The 21,488-nt window shown below is 45.8% G+C and overlaps 1 protein-coding gene across 5 annotated transcripts in view; it reads right to left on the bottom strand.

The window, feature by feature from the left end:
• The window catches only part of LOC122560270 (protein CBFA2T1-like), a 162,542-nt gene that overhangs the window by 4,155 nt on the left and 136,899 nt on the right, over nt 1-21,488 (bottom strand). For all 5 annotated transcript variants that reach the window (XM_087994753.1, XM_087994752.1, XM_043710799.2 and 2 more), the window contains 5 exons: nt 15,115-15,293; nt 11,863-12,089; nt 9,873-9,961; nt 6,302-6,494; nt 3,164-3,232 (listed from right to left, as the gene is read on the bottom strand). In XM_087994753.1, coding sequence (XP_087850879.1) covers nt 3,164-3,232; nt 6,302-6,494; nt 9,873-9,961; nt 11,863-12,089; nt 15,115-15,293 — 757 coding nt within the window. The remainder of the gene's footprint in view (nt 1-3,163; nt 3,233-6,301; nt 6,495-9,872; nt 9,962-11,862; nt 12,090-15,114; nt 15,294-21,488) is intronic.

The following is a 21,488-nucleotide window of genomic DNA, read 5'->3' as shown; positions in this document are numbered from 1 at the left end:
TCAAGAAAGTGTGGCACTGGAAAAAGCCACAGCATGTCAGGCAGCATCCGAGAAGCAGGAGGACTGATGAAGGGTCCTGCCTGAAACGTCGACTCTCTTGCTCCTCTGACGCTGCCTGACCTGCTGTACCTTTTCCAGTGTCACACTCACTCTATCTTCATAATTACAGCCTGTGATACACTGCCTGAGAACAAGGTGGAACAATACTTTTCAAAAGGGAATTTGATAAATACACTTAGATTCCTCCTCTGTGAACTGGGAGCTTCCTCGATCCTTCAAAGCCATGTGTGGGGCTTCATCAAAGAGCTGATTCCTACAACACTGGGCGCAACAAGAGGAGCTTGGTAAAAACACTTCTGCATTTGACAAAGAGAGCAATAACTGAAGTTTACATAGTACCTTCAATCTAAACAACAGCACCCCAAGGTGACATATAAATGCATCGAGGTATCATTAGGCAAATGTAAGGAGACAGACAAAATTTGGATTGTTGTTTAAAAAGGCTAGCACAGGCTTGGCAAGTGAAATGTTCTCTTTATATGTTTCCCTATGTTGGACTGGGCAGGGTTGTGTGGGCGAGGGTCAAAGAGATGCCACTTGCTCTTGGGTGTTATTGGAAGAAGACAGGAGTTTGAGTATTCAAAAAGATTGAAAAGGGCTAACACGCTAATGTCAGACACTGGGGATATGTTCCTCTCAAGACTGGAGGGTTTGAGCTAGAGGGAGAGGCTGAATAGGCTAAGACTTTTCTCCCTGGAGTGTCGGAGGCTGAGGGGTGCCCTTTATAGAGGTTTATAAAATCATGAGGGGCATGGATAGGGTAAACAGACAAGGTCTTTTTCCAAGGGTAGGGGTGGCCAAAGCTAGCGGTCATAGGTTAAAGGTGAGAGGGGAAGATTTAAAAGGGACCTGAGGAGCAATCTTTTCATGCAGAAGGTGGTGCATGTATAGAATGAACTGCCAGAAGAATTGGTGGAGGCTGGTACACTTACAACATTTAGAAGTAATTTGGACAGATTAGATTAGATGAGATTAGATTCCCTACAGTATGGAAACAGGCCCTTCGGCCCAACAACTCCCCACCAACCCTCCGAAGAGCAACCTCCCCAGACCCACCCACTACATTTACCCCTGACTAATGCACCCAACACTATGAGCAATTCAGCCCAGCCAACTCACCCAACATGCACATCCCTCCGAACGCGGGAGGGAACTGGATAGGTTTAGAGGGATAGGGGCCAAACGTGGACAAATGGGAGAGTTTGGTTTAAGAAATCCTGTTGGCATGTTTCCATTCCATATGATTCTAAATGGACACTTATGTCAGAACACTGGCAAGCTGCTGAGACATTCATTTTGTACGGTAACTTGGAAAGGAAGCCAGGGAGGAGAAATGTTTGCACAGAGTGAGTGTTTCAGGGCTGGAATGTATTGCTTGAAATGTGGTGCACCCTGGTTCAATCCAGGCATTTACAAGAGCACTGGATGATGATGAGGGCATGGGGCTATGGAGATTGGCATTGGGTAACTTGTTTGAAGGTCTGGTGCTGATGCAATGGGCCGAACAACCTCATTCTGCTCTGTAACAGATCTGTGACTTTTATTTATACTTCAGTTCTGTTTAAACCTTGCAATATGCTTCCATCCGATGAGAAATAGATAAATGACAGGTGCCCGATGTCATGGTTATTCTTGCAGATGGCACTGCCACGCACAGAGAACTGAATTGCCCAGAAGGTGTCAGGGCAGGGTGACAGTTTCACGTCAGTTCCGCTCCTGGCTGGCAGATGGTGCTTTTCTTCTGCGGGTAATATATAGCGTGACAGTTTCCTTCCTTCTATCCTCTGCTCTTTCTCTCCTCACCTTCCACCTCCCCCACAAAAATGGAACGCTGTGCCGTGCACAAAATGCCAAATCCGTGCTCCTCCGGCTGCCAGCTGTCGAGCTTCCCGAATGCCAAAGGAATGACTAAACCGCAAACTCACATTCACTACAAAGCTCTTTCTCATCATCCCCCCTGCCGCTGCCTTTCATAACCCCTCCATCGTTCAGCGGCCAGCTCTCACCTCCTAATACCGTGTACCCTCTTCGACTTTTGCTTCATAAGGCAGTTGAGGACAAAAGCCTTAGATTGCAGAAGAATACACTCGGGCTGATTCAGTGGCAAATTGAATCCAGTCCGATAAATGTGGGGTGATGCACTTGGGCAGAACAGATAAGGCAAGGGAATACCTGATGACCAGTAGAAAGCACTAAGGATCAGAGGGACCTTGGTGTGTATGTACACTGGTCCTGTATGGTTTCAGGACTGGTAGATAAAGTGGTAAAGAAGGCATTGCCTTTATTAGCCCAGGGATAGAGTTTAAGGGCAGGGAGGTGATGTTGGAACTGTTTAGAAACGTTGGTTAAGCCACACTGTTTTGGTTCTAATTTGCCGCCAAAGCACGTCTTTCGACTGGACTCACCTGTTTTGTGGGGAAGCAGAACAAGCAACACATTGACTACTTATCGTGAAGCTGACTGATGATTGATAGACAGCCAAGGAGTCAGGAAAGCTCTCCATATCACCTCTCCTGTTTCTTTTTTTTTTGTTTATTCTTGGGGTCTCTTTGGCACAGTGGCTCAGTGGTTAGCACTGCTGCCTCACAGTGCCAGGGACCTGGGTTTAATTCCAGCTTCAGGCAACTGTCTCTGTGGAGTTTGCACATTCTCCCTGCCTGTTTCTTCGGGTGCTCCAGTTTCCTTCCATAGTCCAAAGATGCGCAGTTCGATGGATTGCCCCATAGTGTGCAAGCTAGGTGTATTACCCGTGGTAAATGCAGGGTTACAGGGATAGGGTGGGGGTCTGGGGCTGGGTGGGAGGGTCATTACAGACTCGATGGGCCAAGTGTCCACTATCTGCACTGTAGGGACTCTGTGATTCTATTCCTACCCCCGGCAAGGTCACCGTTTATTGCTGATCCCTGACTAGTTGTTACCTGATAAGGAGCAGCGCTCTGAAAGCTAGTGCTTCCAAATAAACCTGTTGGACTATAACCTGGTGTTGTGTACTTCTTCAGATGGCCACGACCATCAGTTTATCCCGTTTTACCATTCCCCAGGTGTGTTGGGTATTTCAGTACAAACCCTCAAACTGCTGTAAATTAACTCAAGTTTGCCTTACCCGCTTTCTTCCAGATCTCATCCGGGACGTAACCCGCTGATGGTCTGTGACCGATCTCCCGATTAAGCTCTGCAGTACAGATACAATTAGGTAGATTCATTATCCCGGGTCCCCGTGACAGAGTTAAACCAGAAAGCAGGATAAAACAGGAAAGTGAAAGGAACCAGCTGATAACTCCCTCCCTTCCCATTGAAGGGCTGCTTCCAACCCATCAGCTCACTCCTCAGCCTCCCTCGGACAAAAAGCCCAAATTTAGAATTCAAACAGAGGAAAGGTTGGTGCAGAATTGACGAGATGCCACTGCATTCCTACAGAATAGTTTCCCTGTGGGTGCAGGGTTATTAAGGGTTACATAATTAAGGTGTGTAGATGGAGGTTAGATGCAAAGAGGTTAATTATTGGTAAGACAGAGTCCAGGTATGCATTTTACCAATCAGACTTTTATTTCAACTCACACCACCAATACCCATCCCACTGATGACTTATTCCTCATGTATGTTACATACCTAAATACACCCAGTCACATTCCTACCCAATCATCCTTAATTTACCTATGAACTAGCTCCTGATCCCTCATGACCTCTGGCTTTTCTGCCATACGTGACTAGATAATAACACGGATGACCCTGGATCTGACTGAGTGATGGACCAGGATTGAAGAGCCACAGCATGTTCCTATCTCTTCAGGAATTGTTGCTACACCCCTTTGAGAACTCCAGAAGGAGACTATCCCATAGCAGCTGAGAAGTCCTTGCAGCTGCCATTTCTGAGATTTTCAGTCATCCTGCCTTGACAAGGTTGCCTCCCTGAGAGTACTGCCAGAGAAATGGGCTCCTTTCGCTGGGAGACCAGGCAGCCATATTAGCTGAGGCATGCTCGAGGAATAAGGTTAGCATGTCAACAGAGAGCACCAGATGGATTACAAGTGGTTGTCACTGGTAGAGGGTTATCCAGACCAAGGGAGCACCTCCCTGTCCAAAGACTGCAAAACCTCGTTTGAGGAAAGGAAGTGGATTGACCCTCTTTCATAGGGATACAAAACTGTCTGGATAGAGTAGGTTTGTGAACCCTGATTGAACAGATTACTGAAGCTGTCACATGACTTCCCATCGCACCCTCACTCTCCTGCTATTGGTTATCCATCAGGTCTGTTTTTAGGTCACATGACCTTCCCGCAATCAATTGGAAAGCAAATGCACCCCTCATTATTTGATAGACTGACAATAAAAAAGGAATAAGTTAACTTTATTCTCCACAAAATACTTCTACATTATTTTCAGAGAAAATGCTCCCCCAGATGAATGTAGAAATTTTTAAAAATAAATTCATTCACGGGATGTGAGTCCCAGAGTGTGTGTGTGTGAGAGAGAGAGTCCCAGAGTGTGTGAGAATCAGTGTCCCAGAGTGTGTGTGCCTGAGTCGCAGAGTTTGTGTGTGTGTGTGTGAGTCCCAGAGTGTTTGTGTGAGTCCCAGAGTGTGTGTGTGTGTGTGTGTGTGAGTCCCAGAGTGTGTGTGTGAGTCCCAGAGAGTGTGAGAACTGCCCAGAGGGCAGTTAAGAGTCAACCATATTGCTCTGGGTCTGGAGTCACATGTCGGCCAGACCAGGTAAGGATGGCAGATTTCTTTCCCTAAAGGACACTAGTGAACCAGATGGGTTTCCACCAACAATTGGTAACAGATATAATGGTCATCATTAGACTCTTAATTCCAGATATTTACTGAATTCAAATTCCCCCAATTTCCCTGACAGGATTCAAACCTGGGGTCCCCAAAACATTACCTGGGTCTCTGGACTAACAGTCCATTGATAATACCGCCAGGCCATTGCCTATTTTTGAAGAAGGGAAGGGGAATTCTTTTTCTGTAAGCCTGCTCAGTATTTAGCCCTCAATGCAGATCATGAAAAGGACCCCCAAATGACCTGGTCATGATCACATTGTTGATTGTGGGCGAGTGCTGTGCACAAGGAGTTCCTGTTTCCAATATTACAACTGTCTCAGGGAGGAGGTGACATCGCAGGAATGCCACAGGATTGCTAATCCATGAGAAACAGGTTGTAGGGAAAGGCCTGAAGTGTACCAAGTCCCGAATTAGCTTCACTGGGTTAAAGCAGTGAGTGATGGGATCACACAAACAGCGAGAGTTCCAACCTGGCCCTGAGTTGGGTGAATTCAGCTGGGATGGCCATGTCAGTTCCACAGTCAGTCCGCAATGGGATTGTGGACGTGGCGGGCACGCGAACAAACAAGATGGCAAAAGAGCAAGGGCAGCATTATCCTAAATATACTTCACCTTAACTGGCACAAGGATGATAACTAATAACACTGCAGGCTCAAAGTGAAAGGGCACTAGATTTTCTAGCATTAAGATCCCTTGGCTTGATGAGCAAGATAAAATTTACAAAGAAATTTAAAATGTGTTTGGCAGCCCTCATTCCAAGTCCTGTGGTTTGTAGGGTTGGAGAAACAGATCAACAGAGTCAACCCATAGTCCACTGGGGAGACACGAAGACCTTTTGCGATAGTGTAAACCAGTGCATTGTGATTCAGTGGTCTCCTTTCCAATTAATCGTGCATTTTCTTTCCTTAGGAAAAAAATCCCAAAAAGAGCTGAGAATGCTGGATATCAGAAATGAAAACAGAAATTGCTAAGAAAACTCAGCAGGTCTGGCAGTGTCTGTGGACAGAAAAGAGAAAGTGAGGATCATAGATGCTGGGGAGTCAGAGTTGAAAAGTGTGGCATTGGAAAAGCACAGCAGGTCAGGCAGCATCTGAGGAGCAGGAAAGTTGACATTTCAGGCATAAGCCTTTCATCTGTGGAGAGAAAGCAGAGTTAGAGTTTCGACTCCAGTGACCGTTCTTCAGAACTGGAGGAGAAGGGTCACTGGACCTGAAGCATCAACTCTGTTTTCTCTCACCAGACACTAACAGACTTGCTGTGTTTTCTCAGTAGTTTCTGTTTCCATTTTCTATCCTATCATTCCCATGCATCATTATCGTCCATTTCATGCAATCTCGTGCAATCAGACTTATTCGCTCTCATTTCAGATACCTCCCTCTTGGAGCTAGGCCATAATTCTCATTAAAGGCTGAAAACAGCAGCTGAGAGCTAAGGCAGAGAAAACTCAGTGTTACTCACCAGTCTGAATGGTGTCTGTGTTCCCAGGGCTGAGCTGCCTGAGGTGAGTGCTGCCCCCCTTTCGTACATCCTCTGTGTCATTGTAACGCCTCATCCAGTAGTTTAGCTCCTCTCGGTCAGCTTCTTGGCAACGGCAGAGGACGGCTAGTGAGCGACGAGTCTTCTCCACCATGTCCATGATGCAGTTCAGGAGCTGGAAGGAAAGCGGAGGTTTGTGTTTTTCTCTGCGATCTAGCTCCACCAGTTTTGCTCTGTTTTGGAACGACGAGATAACAGCGAGCTTCCGTTAACTGCGACTCACTTTGGTCCCTGTGCAAACATCTCATCGTCATCAACAGATCCAGACCGGGGGTACTGCTGAGGAGGAGCCCATTGAACCCAACAATGTGCACCTTTTTCATGGTCATGTCTGCCCTCTGGTGGCCCTGTCGAGGGAGGACACAATATCTACCCATACACCCAGTTTTGCACAACCATTGGACATTGCAAGGGCTAGAGTATCAGCAACCCTAAAAATGCCATTTCATTTGAACTTTCATAGACTCAGAGTCATACAGCACAGAAACAGACCCTTGGTCCAACCAGTCAATGTTGACCAGATATCCCAAACTAAACTAGTCCCACCTGCCTGCACTTGGCCCATATTCGTCCAAACATTTCTTATTCATGAACTTGTCCAAATATCTTTTAAATGTTGTAACTGTACTCATACCTACCATTTCCTCTGGAAGTTCATTCCACACACAAACCATTCCCTGTGTTAAAAAAATGTTGCCCCTCATGTCTTTTTAAAATCTTTCTCCTCTCACCTTAAAAATATGCCCCCAGTCTTCAAATCCCCCATCCTAAGGAAAAGACACCTGCCATTCACTTAGCTATACCCCTCATGCTTTTATAAACATCCATAAGATCACCTGTCTACCTCCTACACTCAGGTGAAAAAAGTCCCGGCCGATCCAGCCTCTCCCCAAAACCCAAACCCTCCATTCCCCATCAACTGATTTCCTCTGGGTGCTCTGGTCTCCTCCCACAATCCAAAGATGCGCAGGTCGGGTGAATTGACCCTGCTAAATTGCCCACAGTGTTAGGTGCTTTAGTCAGGGGTAAATATACGATAGGGGAATGGGTTTGGGTGGTTTACTCTTCAGAGGGGCGGTGTAGACTTGTTGGGCCGAAGGGCCTGTTTCCACACTGTAGAGAATCTAATCTAATCTAACATTCTGGTAAATCTTTACTGAGCCCTCTCCAGCTCAATAATATTGTTCCTATTGCAGAGTGACCAGAACTAGACACAACTTTGTGAACTTCTTTACAAGATTTGTTTGACAGTAGCCTTTAAAGGAGCTAAGACTATTCAATTTTGTTCAATCTGGTGGTTTATTCTTTCAAAATGGATCCTTAAACTTGGCAGAGCAAGTTGATAAAGCAGTTAAAAAAACTTGGGGTTTCAAAAACATTTGGAACATTAAAGTAAAGACATCATTCTAGAACATAATCAATGGTTAGGCCTCCACTGAACCACTGTGGACAGTTCTATGGCCCACACTTCAGGGAAAATTGCAATGGATTTTGAAAGACTATAATCTGTAGCATCACTTGACTGTCTCTGAAACCCAGTTTATACTTTAGGAGTACAGGCAAAAATCTCACCAATTAACAAAACTTAATCAATCCTTCCAGGCTTAGGAACAGTGGTTGATTGTAATACAAACTCCATCTAATTCACTAATAGCCCTTTAGGGAAAAAAAGTCTGTCACCCTTACTTGGTGCGGCCTGCATGTGACTCCAGATCCGCCCACATCAATGTAGTTGAATCTTAACTGCCCTCAGAAATGGCAGAGCAAGCCACTCAGCTCAGAATGGCCCTTGCCAGTGATGCTTACACGCCCCCCGCTCCCTCCCCCTCCCCCAACGGAAAATGGTTTACCAGGGAATTCCAGACTTCAATTTGGAGCAGCAATTGGAAAAATTTGGACTAGTTTGTCTGGAACAGAAAAGATGAGCAATGGCAGGAAAGAGGCTTTCAAGATGATGGAAGGTTTTGGTCAACAAAGACAAAGAATTCCCTCTGGAGAGTGGGTCAATAACCAGACGTCATCGGATTATATTCATTAGTAAGAGATCTTCAGTGGAGAGAAAAAGCATTATCTCTCAGGGATATCGAAAACTTTCCCTGAAAGGGAGGTTGGTGGAACTTGATTCGTAAAGTAATTTGAGATTGGAGCTGACCAAGTATGTGAAGCTTAGGGCTTGTGGGATCAAGAGGAATGGGGCGAAATTGGAAACAGCGTATCATGTTGTATGGTCAGCCACGGCCGTGTTGAATGGCAGAGCAGGCTCAAAGGGCCGAATGGCCTACTTCTGTTTCCTACGTTTCTGGGTGAGGATGAGGATCTCACCGAGTTTCAAGCAGGAGGGATGGATGTGGGGGACAACAGACAAGCGATTTCTCAAAAGGTCCAACAGAGGCACAAATGGCCTCCATCTGTGCCATATGTTTTAATGGGCAGATTTTATTGGCAGGGACCTCCCGGATGGAAAGGTCGTCAGAAAAGACAGGCATTTAACACTCCATGGTGGAGAGGCAACATCACTGGGGTAATAAACCAGAGCTGCAGCACGGGGACACAAGATCAAATCCCACCAATAAATGCAATTGATTAAACACAGAATTAGGATTGAAAGCTATTCTCAGTGAGAGTGATCATGAAGCTATCATTGGTTGCTATAAAAACATCAGAATCACTAGAGTCTATTGAAGAAGGAAATCTGCCATTTTAATCTGATCTGGCCTACATATGACTCCAGACCCAGATCATCAAAATTGCCTCTTAACTGCTTTCAAGGGTGATTACAGATGGGCAACCCAAACTAACTGTAGTGATTAGAACTGGGGGATCTCGTTGACTATGAGATCTTTGACTGGGGTTGTTAACCCAGGCCAATCAGGGAGCCCTGGCTGACAGATAGAACCAGAGGATTTAGAAACTCCTCCATTCAGGAGACTGACTCTGAGCTAGCTGACTACAGACAGTGCACTGTGTACATTTAAATAAGGGGTGACTTGGTGACAGGGTACCAGCCTCTGTGCAGTCATTTCACTGTCTTTGCCAGCAATGTTCACACCCCCTCCATGAGCAAATACAAATAATTTGGGCAGAAAACGGCAAATTCTGGACATTAGAGAGTTGGCTCAGCTAATGTTCTCATAGCAGGGAGGTGAGATGAGGCCAGGGGGGATCTGGAATGTCAGGAGGGTGGGCTGGAGATGATAGAGAAATCAAGAGGTGAAAGAAGAAGCAGGGTGACCCACTGGGCTTTCCGTCCATCCTCGACCTTTCTCTGACTGTCTCAAACTAAAGGCCCAATGGGAATGAGGGTAAGGGTGGGTGAATGGCCCCACGCCTCGCCAGCTCCAATGGAAAATTGGGGAAAGAATAGAGGCAGATAGCCAGGCCACCCGGAGAATTTTACACTCCTCCCCCAGCCTCTGCAAACTGTCCAATAGGATCGGTAACATCTGTAAAGTTGCTAAGAGAAGGACAAAGAGTAGAAGAAATCAGCACCTACATGATCCAGATGTTTCCATTCCTCAGCCCACTCACGGTCAGTCAGTCGGTGATCAATCATCTCTTCCTGGTACACTGCACGAGATCCTCCTGTGGAGAAAAAAGGGAAGGATAACGGTCTGGAAGTTGCTGTTGTTGAAGTGCCTTCAGTCTTGTAAATGAAGGGTGAGTCAATGCTTTGAAGATTTTGAGTATCCTTCTTCAAAGCTATCGCCAATGTCTCAAATGTTAAACATGAGAAACCTGCGAGGTTAACAGTATCCACCAAAAACCCCCAGAAAGTTAACAGAGTCTACTATGGGAAGTACACTGGAAATCAATCCCACAGTCACCTCGAAAGTTAAAGATTTTAACAACTACGTAGAATTCCCCAGTTTGCTTGTCTCTAGATTCCAGGTTGACAGAAAGTATGGACCAAGTTTCTGTACTTAACAAAAATGACTTTATTACAAGTAATTAGACTCTAGCTCCAGGTAACCGTTGGCATTTAACTCCACCTTAAAAAACTCCCCCTTACCCATACAGCACAGACTGACAGAAATACACAGGGAAAGGTGGTGGTTATGGATGATAGGAGGAGGGGGAAGGCAGTTCAGTGGTTCCTATTAGAAACCTTCAGTTTCCTGAAGAAGGGCTTATGCTCAAAATGTCGATTCTCCTGCTCCTCGGATGCTGCCTGGACTGCTGTGTTTTTCCAGCACCACACTTTTTAACTCTGGTCTCCAGCATCTGCAGTCCTCACTTTCTCCCAGTGGTTCCTAGTCCCAGGGTTGCTGAGTTGAGCCTTGTGCTGGTCAGAATGTTGATTCTCAGTTGTCCTTCTCCGGATGCTTCCGCTGGTTTGCTGGAGGCATAAGGTGACTGGCTCACTTGTACAAGAGTCTCTGGCTTATAATAAAAAGTCACAGCTTATAGCAACTTCAGAAGGAAAGAGAAACTGATTTTCTTCAGGCATTTATCTGCAGAACACAGAGAAGGAGAGATCCTGGGCTAACACTGGTCTGACCACTTCTCTATCTTGTTCACAGCTCCAAGTTGTTCAGCTGCTTAACAACCAATCACAGAGTTGTTTGCAGGCAGATGACCATTGAAATTGATATCTGGTCACTCGCCCACAAACTAACCAGCTTCTTGTTGCCAAATAAAGCTCCATTTGTACACAACTCTCAGCTCCAGTTTGTCTGCAGACTAAACTTAAACCACAGCATGGTGGCTCAGTGGTTAGCACTGCTGCCTCACAGCACCAGCGTCCCAGGTTCGATTCCAGCCTGGGGTGACTGTCTGTGTGGAGTTTGCACATTCTCCCCGTGTCTGCGTGCTCCGGTTTCCTCCCACAATCCAAAGATGTGCAGGTCAGGTGAATTGGCCATGCTAAATTGCCCATAGTGTTAGATGCACTCGTCAGAGGGAAATGGGTCTGGGTGGGTTACTCTTCGGAGGGTTGCTGTGGACTGGTTGGGCCAAAGGGCCTGTTTCCACACTGTAGGGAATTTTAAATCAAATAGTTGTGTAAACAATGAACATCAGGTTTACCCACTTTTCAAAACATTTGGGAATCTTTGGTTTTAAAACAGTTCTCTCCCATTTAAGTGTGAAAATAACTCACAAAGAAATAAGAAGACCTGTACACTACATGCAATCTGAATTCATTGGGCATGCATCCTTACTTCACTCGATGAATGTTTGTAAGTCCCATCCTACTCCATTGAGAGCTCTCTTGGACACATTGACGGTTACCTGGTAAAATCTATAATCCCTCATGGTTGCGTACTGAATCCCGGATGTTTGAAAAGCCGAGGTGATTGTTAACTGGATCCCAAACCAAAGGATGCAACTCGGCATCAATCCTCTTTCTTGATAACAGATTCATTTGCCAAACTATAATCGGCAAAACCAGCCACAGCTGCCATCCATGAAGAACCCAATTCTTCACGGGAACTGGTACCACCCCGTGCGTTCCTGCCATGATCGCCCTGTGCCCATAGGCTCACCGTGATGCCTGTGTCGGTCTCTGTATTCCGGAAGTCTCTGTGGGTCTCTGTACAGGTGGTTGATGGCCACATCGTCCAGGCTGTAGTGCTGGAGGGGAGGAGGGGTTGGATGCAGTTGCCCATTGGCGGGGTGAGGTATGCCAATGTTTGGGCTGTGCCGCTGGGCAGGGCTGATAGTGCACACCCGCTTTGCTGGAGGGTCTCGGTCAAAACCATTCTCTTTATTCCTGAGGAGATGGGGAGAAAATGTCATCATAAAAATCAAAACTTTCAGGAGAACAGTCCCTCATTCACACACTTATCAAACCACAGAGTCATAGAATCATACTGAACAGAAGAGGCCCTTTGGCCCATCAGGTCTATACTGTCAAAAATACACCACAGTCAGTTCTTCTGTAAAGCGATGGTTGTGTTCTTGTACAACCCCATGTTATAGCAAAATCGCACTTTAGAAACAGCACTTAAAATGTTGGTGCTGTCTTCACGTTCCAGCCAACACGCCTTCAAATTTCACGCTGTAGAAACAATATCCTCAATTTATCGTTCATGTTACAGTGAAGTTGCGTTGATGAAATGCACACTATTAACAGAATGACCTGTGCTAGTTAGACTAGTCCTACTTTCCTTCACTAGACCCTTTGCTTTCAATGTTATAACATTTCAAGTGCTCTTCCAAATTTTTTTTTAAGGTTTTATGAGGTTTCCCAACTGAACTACCTTCCCAGATAGTGCACTCCAGATTCCCACCACTCCCTGGGTGAAAAATGTTTTCCTTAAATCCCCTGTAAATCTCCTGTCGCCCAACTTAAAATTGTGCCTCTTTGTTATTGACTGTTCCAAATCTACGCAAGGTTAGACAAGGCCAGGGTTTAATGTTTGGTCTGAAATACAGTACCTGAGACAGTGCTGCACACCCTCGGCACCACAGTGAAGTGTCAGCCTCACTTCTCTTCTCAGTTCTCCAAGTGGACGCTGAACCCCTGACTCTACGGTGAGAGTGCTACTGCTTAGCTACGGTCGACACGTGAACATGGTTCCACTGCCTTTCCCCGGGTTCTGCTGTGGCTCATGCCGCTGTGTCAGAAGGTCATGGGTTCAAGCCCCACTCCACAGAGAGTTCAGCATTTTCCAGACCCATTCAGCAGGTCGAATTATAATCCCTTGGGTGTGGTCCTGCCTATTGGTTTGAAAGTTACTGGGAGCACCCCCCTCCCATTCCTTCAGTGGAAGAGGGAGGGAAATCGACTTTGCACGAGGCCGTCCAACTTGATCAACAAGGATCCCAGAGGGTCAAAAGCCCACCTGTGGGAGCTGTTGGCCAATCAGGAGCTAAGCCCAAGGCTCATTGTTGGATCCCTGGACACAAAGAAATGGGGTCAGATGGACTTCAATGGGGAGGGGTGGTTTTTGGTGACCGCTCCAAATGCTAGGCTCTTGATTGGGTATTGAGAGTCTGTCAATGGGACAACTCCTCACCGTCTCGGCCTCAGGAGAATCTGATAGGGTCTGCTGTCAGGCTGTGGGGGAACCTGTGTTAAATCCTGGAGCCACCAGTAATTAGCACCAAGTGGCACATTAATGACCCTGATTGGCGTCATTGTTCCCAGCAAGTGGGATTCCTCCATTGACTTCTTCCTGTTCCCATTTTAATTCAGGACAGTTTTCCCAACCTCGAGAAACAGATGATTCTCCTGGCACATAGCCAGGCCTTCAGGCCCTTTTGGGTGGGGAGCCATTAAATTACACCCACCCTCACCACTGTTGGAGTGCCACACTGTCATCTTTCAGATGAGAAATTGGAACTTTTTCTCTCAGGTGGATGTGAAAGCATTATCTAGGAGAACAATGGGACGATTCTCCTTGATGACCTGGTCAACCAGACCCATAGATTCAATTTACATGAAATCTGTATTCAAACAGAGATAACAGCACCCACTGCTACAGTGCCGGACATGGTTACAGACTGGAGTTGTTCTGCAATTGCAAGATGATAGTTTGTCCTCAAGCCTGGACTGTACAGCGGAATACTCTAACGACTTTTGTTTTGACAAAGATAGTCTGTCCGAGTTTGGCAGGCTTGTATTTCTTCTGGCATTTCTGTGCACACCGCAGTCATCGCATTGGAATGTCAATCCCTCCCTCATCAGATGCCCACAACCACCCCACCCCCACCACCATCACCACCCTCATTGGCCCATTGCTCAAACTGCCTGGAGCTAATCCAATCCCACTTAATTCTCTCACCACTTGAAGCAGAGTGGCAGGAAGTATATTAGCAGATCATATAAGGTCTTAACTGTACTGGCTTCACACAACATTTCCTTACAGGACTTGGCAAGTCTGAAAGCTCATGAAACAACATTTATTAATTTACAGTTTTTAAAGCACGTTCTGGGGTCTTTTAAATTAAGTGCTTTCTAGCTATAGTGATTGTTTATGAGTAAAAGAGAGAGGTGTCTTCAGGGCAACAGAAATGCCTGTCTTTTGCAATAAAAAGGCAACCAATAAAAACATAAGAGATGTCTTGGCGTCATCGCAGAACCCATTTTACTGCCGGAGAATACAATCAGACAATGGTTACAGCACAGGAGGCCATTCAGCCCTTTAAACCCATGCCACCTCCCAGCAAAAGTGAGTCCCGCCTACATTTTCATTCCCTGTCTCACTGTAATTTGTCAGCCTTCAGATTCTTATCCAATTGCCTATTCAAAGTCATGACTGAATCTGTCTCCGCCATTCTCCTGGTATCCACATCCTGATTACTCACTGCATCTCCTCATGTGGCCTTTTTTAAAACTCTTTTGCCAGTCACATCTGTATATTCCTATAACTGACCATTCTGCCAATGGAGCAGATTTGCACTGTCCACTTTGTTTAGGCCCCTCGCAATTTTGAACACCTTCCCCTCTCCTCCATTGAGCATCACCTCTTTACCCTCATGACTCAAGACCCTCAGCCCTGGAACCTTTCTTGTAAGGTTTTCTCACACCCTCTCAATCTTCCTAAAGTCCGCTGTCCAAACTTGGACATCCAAAACACCAGGTGGAGCTGTTTCACTTATACAACCTGTCGCTGAGATCTCCTGGAGAATCACGCTAGACAGGCTGGACAGTTACGTTCACTGCCCATCACTATCTTGCACGATGTGCCCGTTCCCTTCTGGACATCACTCCTCCTTCCCATTGCATTTTAATCCCGCATGTCTGACCCAATGCGCCCAGGGGTATCCTATCCCCGATCCAGCTGGTTTACCTTTCCGGGCTGTTCCTCTTCCCATTCTCATTGACCTCTAGCAGATCCGTTGAGTTGACAGGGGACGTGGCATTGGCATTGAGCAGGAGGTGTTCATGCTGAGCCAGGTACTGAGCTGGCGTTTGCTTGGCAGAGCGGGCACAGTGCAGTAGTTCCCGCTGCAGCAGTGGCAGGTTGGCCTGGAAAAACAAAAGTCACACACAAGACCTCAGCAACACCTCCATGCATGATCCATTATGCTCCCAATTTCCCCCGCTCATGGTCCCCATTGGCAGCTTTTCTTTTCCTTGGCTCACCATTATCCATCCTTTCGTCCATCTGACTGCTATTGTCTCTGTCTGGGCTCCATCTCTACTTACCCTCTCATTCCTTTATCCCCTCACCATCCCCAATCTCCAGCACATATACCGCCTTTTCCTAGCTACTCACAGTTTTGAAGAAGGGTCACTATATTCGCAAAATTAACTCTGTTTTCACTCTATAGATGCTGCCAGACTTGCTAAGTTTCTTCAGCTTTTGTTTCCGACTTCTGGCATCCGTAGTTCATGGCTTTATTATCCATTATTTCTCTAAGTCATTGACTGCAATAACTTGCATTTACACAGCATCATCCATGCTGTATAATGTTCCATGCCACATCACCGTAAAACAGATGATCTGTTCATCATCACTTTGCGGTGTCTGGGCGATTGCTGCGTGCAGATTGGCTGCTGCAAGTTCTACATCATAACAGTAGACCAACATCCAGCCAATAAAGTACTTTTAAAAGTGTTTGAAAGGTGCAAGAGAAAGGCAAGCCTTTCTGTTGTCTAGTGTGCTGAATTAATTCCACCCATAAGGTCACCCTTTCATATACGTTGATACAACAATTTTACAGAATGAAACGTTTTTGTGATCTTGGGCATTGGTTAGGCCACTTTTGGAATACTGCATTCAGTTCTAGTCTCCCTGCTCCAGGAAAGATACTGTTAAACTTGAAAGGGTTCAGAGAAATTTTGCAAGGACGTTGCCAGGGTTGGAGGGTTTGAACTATAGGGAGAGGCTGAATAGGCTGGGGCTGGGGCTGTTTTCCCAGAGCGTCAGAGGCAGAGGGGTGACCTTATAGAGGTTTATAAAATCATGGATAAAGTGAATAGACAAGGCCTTTGTCTCAGAGTGAGAGTCCAATGAGGTTGTAGTCCAAGAAGGAGTAGGATTAGGGTAAGAGGGGAAAGATTTAAAAGGCAACCTTTTCACACAGAGGGTGGCACATGTATGGAATGAGCTGCCAGAGGAGGTGGTGAAGGTGGATACAATTACAATATTTAAAAGGCATCTGGATGGGTATGTGAATAGGAAAGGTTAAAAGGGATATGGGCCAAATATTGGCAAATGGGACTAGATTAATTTTGGATATTTGGTCAGCACGGACGAGTTGGACTGGAAGGTCTGTTTCTGTGCTGCACATCTCTATGACTCTATGGTACAAAATGCTCAACAGACAAACCCTTCCAGCAATGGTATTATCAATCAGTGGAGATAAAATCCCTGGGAGAAAAGGGTCCTTCCATGACTAACTGCGGCTGTGCCATGCAAACTGGCTGATTAGTGGATGCTTCACACTTGCCTCTGTCAACGTGCTATGTTGCCCAACAAGCCTGAACTCCAGCTACAAATCAGCCAACACGATAGAACCAGGATTATGTTTTTGGACACTAGCCCATATTGCCAAGTGGGAGCCAGAGAAAATGAAGGATCTGCCTAAGTGTGTCTTGAGACGACAGTGAAATCAACATATTCCCAGTGACAAGCCAATGAAGTGTGGTAACGTGCAATAAAAAATATCTTCATTTCCCAGGCAACAGGGAGCCAGTTCCCCTTTCTGACTCATTTGGGAAATTTGGACGCGTTTACACAGAATTAAATCAGATGCACAGCGCTGAAACAAGCCATTTAGCCTAACCAGGTAACACTGTGTTTTTGGCTACCTGTCTAATACCTCTGTGTGTGATCGAACTTTGTTGATAACACTCCTGTGAAGTGGCTTGGGACAGTTCACCCCATTAAAGGTGCTTGATAAATGCAAGATGTTGTTCTGTTCCACGTGAACAGGAAAGATTTGGAGTGATTTGGGTCAGGAACAGGCAGGTGGGACTAGTCGAGTTTGGGATTATGGTTGGCATGGACTGGTTGGACTGAGGGTTTGTTTCTGTGCTGTCTGACTCTATGAGCCTTTTCCTGTCCCTCTTTATCACACACTATCAGCATATAAGGTACAGTGACATCATCACAATCCTAGGGAGGGCCTAGGTTCAAATCCTGCCTTAGCAGTTGGTAGAATTGGAATTAAGTAATACTTTTTTTAAAAATCTGGAGTTGAAAATCTTTAAATACTCATCTGGTTGACTTATGCCCTGCTAAGAAAAAAAAAGGCTGTTTTTATCTGGTCTAGACTCCAGACCCACAGCAATGTGGTTGATTCTTAACTTTGGACAATTCGGGATGAGCAAGGAAATGCTGACCTAGCCAGTGATGATGACGTCTCATGAATGAATTACAAACAAGCCCTATTTATTTCTAAAACAAAAACAGAAATTGCTGGAAAAGCCTAGCAGGCTTGGCAGCATCTGTGGAGAGAAATCAGAGCTAACACTTTTGGCACAGTGACCCTTCCTCAGAACCAGAGGGTCTGCGATCCTTACATTCCATTGTTTGGGGGAAAAGGAATAATAAATGGGGTTAGCCTTATCTCAGGATTTTAACAGAAAAGGTGCTACACAAATGCAAGATTTTGTTCAGCAAATTTCACATGGAGAATGTGCTTTTGGGAGCATTATTTGTGCTTTTAAGTTTGTGCAGAGAATGTTGGAGTATCCTGACTGCCTGAAATTTCATTACCCCAACTCTGGACAAAGGTTCCTGAAAACTCTTTCATTCCCCAAAGAGGGAAGTGAGAAAGAGAAAAAAGATTCTCACAGATAGACAGACACAGAGGCAAATAGACACACACACATGCATGCGCAAAGGGAAGACTTTTTACAACAGAGATATGGAGAAACTTCTTCAGTCAGAATGGTAGTCTACAGAATTCACTGCTACAGAAGGCTGTTGAGGCCAGGACATTGAGTATATTTAAGACTGAGATAGATAGATTCTTGATTGCCATGGATCAAGGGTTATGGGGAGAAGGTGGAAGATTGGGATTGAGAAACTCATCAGCCATGATTGAATGGCAGAGCGGACCCGATGGGCTGAATGGCCTAAATTCTGCTCCGACACCTTATGGTCTTACACACACATGCACACAAAGACATATACTGACACGTGCACAAAACTACATGCACACAGATATGCACATACATGCTCACATGCATACTTACACATGCACACAGACTCACATGCATATACAAATGCACACAGTCACACAGATATGCATACAGACATGGACACACACGCATACACACAGACTCACACACTAACAGATACATGCACACACATCCAGACAGACATTCATGACCACACATGCACATACAGATGCAATCATGCACACACCTAATATATCACACATACAGACAGATACAGATACACATTTGCAAACTTAGCTCAAAATCCCATTTTAATAGCCAGACACAGTTTGATATTATGCAAATAACTGCACTCCAGCGAGCTTCCCTTTCTCTTTGTTGAGATCAGAGACAATTAAAGCTGGGTAATGTTGATCGGAATGGGCCGCAAAGTCTTGCTGGTGCTAATGTCAGCAGTGGACCCAGTAATTGAAATGGTTTCCATTATCTTTGCAGCGAGCAATTTGACATACTGCAGATTGGAATGGGAGTCGGAGGGTTACATTAATGTAATGAAAGGCAGGCTGAAGTGAAGGCAGTTACAGCTGCTTCCTCTCATTGAGGATTCAGCTCAAATATCCAAACACATATGGTCTCTGTCATTTACTTTTCCCTCAGAGGGCGGATGCTATAGCGTTGAGCGAGAAAAAAATCCTCCCGTTCAAATGATTGCCACTAAGTGATATGGAGCCCATATGGTGTGTGATGCTTCTACAAACAAAAAAAAGGTTGCAGCACGGTTTCACACTCATGCTCTGCAACAGACATCACCACCACCAGCATCCCCCCTCCCCGTCTCACCAACAACACTCCTCCTCTACCCCCAGCCTCAGGAGGGCAAGTCCCATGGTAAACATCACTCAGTCAAGACGGTGCTAAAAATCTTGACTGCAGGAATAAAGCAAAAACAAAGTCCCCACTCCAACAGAAAGTAAAATAAGGTTAAATACCAGGAATAAAAATTGCAAATCGATGAAATGAGGCAGAGAGAAAAAACACAGTAAGAACTGAAGACGCTTGAGATCAGAAACAAAGGTAGAAATTGCTGGAGAAACTCCGCAGGTTTGGCAGCATCTGCGGGGAGAGAGAGACAGAGAGAGAGAGACAGAGACAGACAGACAGAGAGAGAGAGAGACAGAGAAACAGAGGGAGAGACACAGAGAGAAATAGACAGGGGGAGAGACAGAGGGGGAGAGACAAAGAGAGAGAGAGAGAGACAGACAGACAGAGACAGAGACAGAGCGCAGAATCAAAGTTTTGGGTCCAGAGACCCTTCCTCAGAACGGGAGGTGGCTAGGAAAACGTTGGTCTTTAAAGATTTTCTTTTCCCCTTAGCTGTCAGACCTGCTGAGTTTTTCCAGCAGTTTCTGATTTTGTTTCAGAAAATAGGAGAAACATCTGGATGCTTCAGACAAGAGATTAGCATTTACTAACTAATGGCGGCTTTGAACCAATGGGTTCTGGTACGATCAGGTACATTTTCACGTGTCACCATTTTCTCTGAATTTAATAAAATGGGATGATTAGAGACACGCACACCCCCCCCCCCCCCACCCCCCCCCCCCCCACGCCAAGCCTGCTCTGTCTTCCCTAGGATCATTTTCATTTTCCTGCCCTGTTGCTATGTCACTCGAATCCTTTTGCAGTCCAAATACCTATTGAATCTTGAACATTCAACAGTTGGGAGCAGCCACACGTGTCCGAGGTTGAGAATTCCAAAGATCCACAAATCAATGACATTGCACCTTTCCCCATCTCAATCCAAAATGGTTGACTCCTCATTTTGAAAAGGTGACCCCCCACCAGCCTTCATTCTCCACTCCCTCAGCCAGGAGAGCAAAGAAACTCAGAAAAAGGAAGTGCGACGGTTGGTGATTGGCCGGCGAGGGGTATCATTGAGATTGATTGATTTATGGTCACGTGTACATGAAAAGCTTCGTTTATGAGCTGTACAGGCAGATCGTAGTAAGCAAGAACGTACAGATCCGAAAGACGTAGACAGAGGTGTTCATTGCACAGGGTGAGATCAGTGTTAGCAAGGTCAACATTACTTAAGGCTAGAGAGATGTAATTAATTAGTAGCTTATATTGAGACACATTTACTGCCAATGCTCTCCTCCCTCCCCGTATCCAGGTTTGGGATCTGACAAAAACACACCGGCACCATGAATGATGCCCCTTTGTAAAGCTCAGGTATCACTTGCAGAGAATTGAAGGGTTGGTACTGTTGAATCCACATCTCTGACTGGACGGATATTCCTTAAAGTTTCATCACATGACCTCTGTCAAGTGATGTGCATCTGCTCCAATACTTCCAAATTTTCAAAGTAAATAAAATTAAAAATACCCTCTTGTCCGTTTGCTTGCTGCAGCATTGGAGGAGGTAAATTGTTGAATTCCTGGTCACCCCAGGCCAACTATGAATAACTTGACATCTCTAAACTTGCCAGAATGATTCCGACATGGGGTACAATGTGACTGGGGAGGGAGGGAGGGTGAGGTGAAGGCCTGTGCAGCCTTCACAGGGGGCTGTGAAACAAAATTAAAGTTGGGAGGGAGAAATAATAGAAAGTTCTTTGCTTTTTTTTTCAGACTTCCCTGTGAAACTTCAGATGGGCTTGCTGCGTGTGCCAATGGAGTGGCCAATTGGTCCCAATGGATTGTAGGAAATGGGCAGTAAATGGGAGAAGGGCCCAATCTAAGGTCCTCCTAATCCTGACACATCACTGTCTGACTTTAGTGAACTCTTGCATGGATGACAGCGAGCTATGTCCCTACTGTGACCCCATTTCAAGGTTCAGAAATCATCCCAACACCTCAGAGGGAAGTGAACGTGGATAGGGGTTTGGAGGCAATGAGAGCAGGAGCTGTAATAATGTGGGCGGAGCTCCACAATGGTCTCAGAGTTCACGAGCTCCCGTCCCCACCCCGACTTCTGAGGAGCTCTGCCCTTGATATCCAGTCGGGCACTCTCCCGGAGTAAGTGGTTCAACGGGACACTTACCGGTCCATTGACCCCATTTGGAATATCACGACAACTCCAGCTGCTAC

The sequence above is a fragment of the Chiloscyllium plagiosum genome, unplaced genomic scaffold, assembly GCF_037043375.1.
Source record: "Chiloscyllium plagiosum isolate Xiang-an unplaced genomic scaffold, Cpla_swu_hap1 HiC_scaffold_15, whole genome shotgun sequence".
Lineage (NCBI taxonomy): Eukaryota > Metazoa > Chordata > Chondrichthyes > Orectolobiformes > Hemiscylliidae > Chiloscyllium > Chiloscyllium plagiosum.
This window is presented reverse-complemented; position numbering and strand designations above follow the sequence as displayed.